Source organism: Electrona antarctica (genome assembly GCF_951216825.1).
Source record: "Electrona antarctica genome assembly, chromosome: 9".
Taxonomy (NCBI): domain Eukaryota; kingdom Metazoa; phylum Chordata; class Actinopteri; order Myctophiformes; family Myctophidae; genus Electrona; species Electrona antarctica.
This window is the reverse complement of record NC_136790.1, coordinates 2,776,622-2,783,079: the sequence shown is the minus strand read 5'-3', so window position 1 is coordinate 2,783,079 and position 6,458 is coordinate 2,776,622. Positions and strand designations below refer to the sequence as shown.

At 43.0% G+C, this 6,458-nt stretch overlaps 1 protein-coding gene across 1 annotated transcript; it reads right to left on the bottom strand.

The window, feature by feature from the left end:
* Window positions 1-487: 487 nt before the first annotated feature.
* LOC306929500 (uncharacterized protein) lies at window positions 488-6,164 on the bottom strand. The gene is made up of 6 exons (XM_079510048.1): window positions 6,016-6,164; window positions 5,059-5,207; window positions 4,917-4,960; window positions 3,277-3,372; window positions 2,663-2,761; window positions 488-1,622 (listed from the first exon to the last, which is right to left on the bottom strand). The coding sequence occupies exons 1-6, from the start codon at window positions 6,124-6,126 to the stop codon at window positions 1,468-1,470; spliced, it is 654 nt and encodes a 217-aa protein (XP_079366174.1). The 5' UTR covers window positions 6,127-6,164; the 3' UTR covers window positions 488-1,467.
* Window positions 6,165-6,458: the final 294 nt, after the last annotated feature.

The window sequence follows — 6,458 nt, the reverse complement described above, 5'->3', positions numbered from 1 at the left end:
TGTTTTTACCTATAACTGCACCGATCTGTGTACAAAAAAAGGTGGTTTCCACCCGACAGCAACAATATCCATTTTAATATTGCACATAAAAGTGCTGTAAAATCCGATAGTGATACATTCAAATGCTTATTTTGAGTTAGGTGATTTCCACCTGACAGCAACAATATCAATTGTATGTTTTTTTTTGTGGCTTCTACCTTTATTTTATATTATTTTATGGAGGGACAGACAGTAGGCTGACAGGAAATGGGGGGAGAGATGGGGGGAAGACATCCAGTAAAGGCCGTTGGGATCGGGAGTCGAACCCGCGGCACACTGCCAGGCTGGATTACCAGCCAAGGTGCCTGGACCACTGAGCCATGGCCCAGGCCCACTATATCCATTTCATTTTGCACATAAAAGTGCTGTAAAATCCGATAGTGATAAATTAAAATGCTTATTTTATTTATTTACTTATTATTATTATTATTTTATTTTTTTGGGCATTTTCAATCATGCTTTATTCAGACAGATACAGTGAAGAATGAGAAATACAGACAGAGAGCAAGGGAGTGACATGCAGCAAATGGTCCGGTCAGCCGGGAATGGAACCTCAACCTACCCTAGGGGACACATGGAGAACATGCAAACTCCGAGTCCACACGTATTGTTTATGTGCTCGGAAAGTAGGGTCAGAGGCTCAACATTGATTGACTGTTTACATATCAAAGCAAAATGCTAAAGTGTTTGCTATACAAAATTACTGTGATGAGTTAGGCAAATTAACGAGGATCCTCATCGTGTGAGTGTTTTATTCAGTCAATCCAAGTATAAGCTGATGGGTATTTTCTTACATTATGATTTATTGTTTCATATTTTATGTTCACATCTTATTACTATGTTAAAATAGTAAAAAATTACTTCTTGTATCTGGTGCACAGGACTGCCCTGTCACACAGTGATGTCATATCAATATTTGCGTGTGTATTAATTCCACTATCAGCTGTAGCCCACTCCAGATTGTCAATTATACCAAAAGGGAAATAAGATTAAATGGAAAAACATGGAAAACAACACGACAACAACCTTGCCCTTAAAGATGAGGATAAACATACACTCTCACCCTATGAGATAAATGGACAACAACAGAATCCTAATCACGGAACGTGATTAAAGTCGAAAACAGGATTCAGACCATCGGACGCCCATGACAGCCTGATGACATCTTACACTGATGGGACCTTTCAACCTATTGAAATGTGACAGCTGAATCCTAATCAATGACATGTTTTTCAGTATATATGTTTGTGCAAAATGATATGATGACATTCAGAGCACTTAGGAGAATTCTCTCTCCTCTATCCTTTACCGTTGTACACGCTCTGAATCTGAAGAAAAAACTAAAGAAATCTGAGAAACACTTTAAGAACTTGTGTCTTGTGTCAAAAAATCCTTTCAGGTGTAAGGGTAATTATGCCATGATAATAGTTATGCAATGCAGGTTAGACCCAGGATTCTGAAAAAACATTTGAGAAGGTCTAGAAACATATCGGACAGCCTTTTGCCAAATGACTCTGCTATTTCCTCCATTTCCTTTTCACTCAACTCCTGAGCCTGAGTATAGTCTTTGCAGTTTTCTGTGCCTGTGTGGAGAAAAACACAGGTTATGTTTCACAAAATACACAACGGAATGATTATGACAAACTAACAAGAAAAAAGGGCACACGTACACCAGTGTTGCTGAGTTGCTGACCACGGTGCAGAAGACTTTAAATGAGAAAGAAAGAGGCCGCACTGCTCATAGCCATGATGCAAATAGTATTTTAATGAAAAACAACCACAGTTTTGACCAGATGAGTTCTTCTTCAGGGATTGAAGAAGACCCTCCATGCCTTAAGAAGACCTTATCTGGCTGAAATGTTGGTTGTTTTTCATTAAAATAATGTTTGTATCGTGGCTACAAGCAGCCTTTCTTCATTTAAAGCCTTATTTACACACACACACACACACACACACACACACACACACACACACACACACACACACACACACACACACACACACACAGACACACACACACGCACGCACGCACACACACACACACACACACACACACACACACACACACACACACACACACACACACACACACACACACACACATACACATTGCTACAGCAGTATATTTCAACACTAGGTCACTAGGTAAACTGTTGAAAAGAACATCAGGTGGTGCTGCTTGTTCTATTTATGCTTGGCTAATCACAAAGATATTGCAAGCGTCTGCTCATATTGTCTTAGCTGTGTGTATGGACTGGTCTGCTCATATTGTCTTAGCTGTGTGTATGGACTCATATGGACGTCTGCTCATATTGTCTTAGCTGTGTGTATGGACTGCTACAAATAATTACATTCTTCAAAATGTGATATTTCCACAGCCGTATTGATCAATGTACGTACCTCCACATTTCATACTGCCATGGCAGAATATTTTGATGTTTATGTATGTATGTATGTATGTATGTATGTGTGTGTCTGTGTGTGTGTGTGTGTGTGTGTGTGCGTGCGTGCGTGCGTGCGTGCGTGCGTGCGTGCGTGCGTGCGTGCGTGCGTGCGTGCGTGCGTGCCTGTCTGTCTGTCTGTCTGTCTGTTAGTATGAAAAACTAAACAGAATTATTCTCACCATGATCTGTGTTCAAAACCTGTACTTTTGGCCAGCCAAGACATTCCGCCTGTTTCTCAAACTCTGTCATTTCAGCAGCGGTGACAATTGTTCTCCTACCTGGTGAAGAGATGATATGATATGATATCATACAGTACATGATATGGACATTAGCCATGTGATGATGTACATTAGTGAGATTGCAGTAAATGGCAAGAACCCTAGTCAACACAAATTGTCACATACTGTAAGTGTAAAGAATAATCTAGAGCTTAAAAGAAACTAGTATACACAGTACATCAAACCTAAAGAAACTAGTATACACAGTACATCAAACCTAACATCTCCCGAAACAACATGCTACTGCAATATGACCATCATTGTTCGTTTAGCAATGTAATATTTCTTCCCTTCAATTGGAAATCAACCCTGAACCTGTAGTTTATATGTTATGTAATAGTGTTAATAGTATTTTGAGTAATTTACGAGTTATAAATTGTGCCGTTGATTAATTATCCAATTTCACTGGATGGAGTGTACAAGTCCAAGTGACAGTGACATTAGAAACATTATAAACCTCTTCTATTCTGGCAAATGTTCAGTCTAATATTCAACTCTACGTTGGTGATTCTTACTCATGAACATGATGCTCCCGCTCTCCTTTATGACAACACAGTCAGGGCAACCCGTCTGTAGGTATACTTCGTTAGGATCAGTGCCATCAAGGGAAGCTGATAATGGAAATGAAAGAATGAAGTAATGTTAAGAATGCATACTGAGAAGGAGGAGGGGGAGAGAACAGTAGAGAGCAGGGTGACATATCACTGAGGAGGGGGGAGAGAGGAGGGGGGAGAGAGGAGGGGGGAGAGAGGAGGGTGGAGAGAGAACAGTAGAGAGCAGGGTGACATATCACTGAGGAGGGGGGAGAGAGGAGGGGGGAGAGAGGAGGGTGGAGAGAGAACAGTAGAGAGCAGGGGGACATATCACTGAGGAGGGGGGAGAGAGGAGGGGGGAGAGAGGAGGGGGGAGAGAGGAGGGGGGAGAGAGAACAGTAGAGAGCAGGGTGACATATCACTGAGGAGGGGGGAGAGAGGAGGGGGGAGAGAGGAGGGGGGAGAGAGGAGGGTGGAGAGAGAACAGTAGAGAGCAGGGGGACATATCACTGAGGAGGGGGGAGAGAGGAGGGGGGAGAGAGAACAGTAGAGAGCAGGGGGACATATCACTGAGGAGGGGGGAGAGAGGAGGGGGGAGAGAGGAGGGTGGAGAGAGAACAGTAGAGAGCAGGGGGACATATCACTGAGGAGGGGGGAGAGAGGAGGGGGGAGAGAGGAGGGGGGAGAGAGGAGGGTGGAGAGAGAACAGTAGAGAGCAGGGGGACATATCACTGAGGAGGGGGGAGAGAGGAGGGGGGAGAGAGGAGGGTGGAGAGAGAACAGTAGAGAGCAGGGGGACATATCACTGAGGAGGGGGGAGAGAGGAGGGGGGAGAGAGGAGGGTGGAGAGAGAACAGTAGAGAGCAGGGGGACATATCACTGAGGAGGGGGGAGAGAGGAGGGGGGAGAGAGGAGGGGGGAGAGAGGAGGGTGGAGAGAGAACAGTAGAGAGCAGGGGGACATATCACTGAGGAGGGGGGAGAGAGGAGGGGGGAGAGAGGAGGGTGGAGAGAGAACAGTAGAGAGCAGGGGGACATATCACTGAGGAGGGGGGGGAGAGAGAGGAGGGGGGAGAGAGGAGGGGGGAGAGAGGAGGGTGGAGAGAGAACAGTAGAGAGCAGGGGGACATATCACTGGTAGAAAGAAATTATTTACACACATTTATTTGAAAACTTTAGTTACTATAGTTACTTTGATTATTATTACAAAACATAACACTACAGCCCTAAATACAATTCGGCCATTTGAAAATAGCCGATCTACAAGATCACAATGCGTTGCATCAATTCACAATGCATTGTGAGCTTGTAGATCTGCTATTTTCAAAGGATTTTTATGCATTTGAAAACATTTCAAATGGGACATTCTGCATAGTGATTACTTTCTACGTTTGGTACTTTAAGTACATTTTGATACCAACACGTTTGTACTTTTACTCAAGTACATTTTGAATTCCGGACTTTTACTTGTGACGGTGTATAGTTCTACATTGCAGTATTGATACTTTTAATTAAGTAAAACAATTGAGTGCTTTTTTCCACCACTGCTGGACACTCAGTTACAGTACATGTAATGTTTGTATACTGTGTGTACATATACTGTAGCTATATACACATACATACCCTTGCTACTGAACAGTTCAGTCTCATTCATACAATATCCATACCTGTTAAGGAGAAGCAAAGGTTTTCATAGCTATAATTTCAGCAGCAAATATTTAAGCACGAAAAACAAATGAAGAACCATAGCTCAATATATACCTACATTTTCATCTTTAGATTGGCATTATAAGTGTTCACTGTGCCTTTGGAGGTGATGTCCATTGAAGCACTTGGCCACAAAAACAAATTCAGTAACAGTGCCTGCCAACAGCTCTCCGTAGACATAGCTATCACATACCAGGTCCCCTTTAACTGAAATAAAAAATAAATCATATTACTTTCTGAAACATCTATTACCTTTTTTATATAGCTTATATAGCTTTTTATATAGCACACACATGCACACACAGATTCGGGCGGAATTGGGTTGAGATTCAAATGCTAATTATTGCGGGTGCGGACGCCGGACAGGCATGTCCGTACCCACATGAAGCATTTGATTATGGAACCTTCTCTATCTCTATCTCTCTCCTATTCTGTCTCTCCCTTCTTCTCTCCTCCTCTCCTGACTAGTTCCTCCTGGAATCATCTGCATGAGCTTGTGTTCAATCAATGTGTTGCACAATATGTTATATGCAATTATATGCACAGCTGCGTCTAATGATATCCCCTTGCTGTACTCATGTTAACTTCATCTTTGAATGTGCTTATTGGCTACTGTATATATCTTTGGTGGTACCAATCGATGCATGTAGATCTATGTGCATATTTTAATGTCCAGACCAGGGTAGGTTACACAACAGTGAAAGGGTGCGTGGTTTCTATTTCTCTCATACTGTGTAGAAAAAGGATTGTCTCATCCCTGCTGAGGCTGAGCCAAACCAAACCTTCTCATCCCTGCTGAGGCTGAGCTAAACCAAACCTTGCCTGTATTACCTTGTACTGAATGCATGGGTTCCATTCGCTCCCATCCAATCATTTGCTAAATGCCTCAACTGATTGTAAACTCTCTGTTAGAGCCATATTCTATATTATTTTAGCCTACTTATACTTTGCACACATATGCTGCATTTATGCACCATCATACAATGAAGTATAAATCAGGAGGAGAGCGACTTACATCCACTTCTTTCTCCACTGGCTTCGACAGCTTCTCACAGACCATTGGAGCACTCCAGCCCACTGCGAGAAGACTCAGCACAACAGCACTAAAAAACACAGTCTTCATCATGCTATTAGATATGAGATCCCTCTCTGCCGAGCTCTCTCAGGTTCTCTGGCTGTTATACTGTGCTATTAGATGATGAGATCCCTCTCTGCCGAGCTCTCTCAGGTTCTCTGGCTGTTATACTGTGCTATTAGATGATGAGATCCCTCTCTGCCGAGCTCTCTCAGGTTCTCTGGCTGTTAGATATGAGATCCCTCTCTGCCGAGCTCTCTCAGGTTCTCTGGCTGTTATACTGTGCTATTAGATATGAGATCCCTCTCTGCCGAGCTCTCTCAGGTTCTCTGGCTGTTAGATATGAGATCCCTCTCTGCCGAGCTCTCTCAGGTTCTCTGGCT

Bases quoted from the DNA above. Each gene is read 5' to 3' on its own strand.
- LOC306929500 (XM_079510048.1), bottom strand. From the start codon at position 6,126: ATGATGAAGACTGTGTTTTTTAGTGCTGTTGTGCTGAGTCTTCTCGCA. The intron at 4,961-5,058 runs GTAGGTATATAT...TCTCCTTAACAG, and splicing joins GCCAATCTAAAGATGAAAAT to GTATGGATATTGTATGAATG. The intron at 3,373-4,916 runs GTATGTATGTGT...TTCCATTATCAG, and splicing joins TGAACTGTTCAGTAGCAAGG to CTTCCCTTGATGGCACTGAT.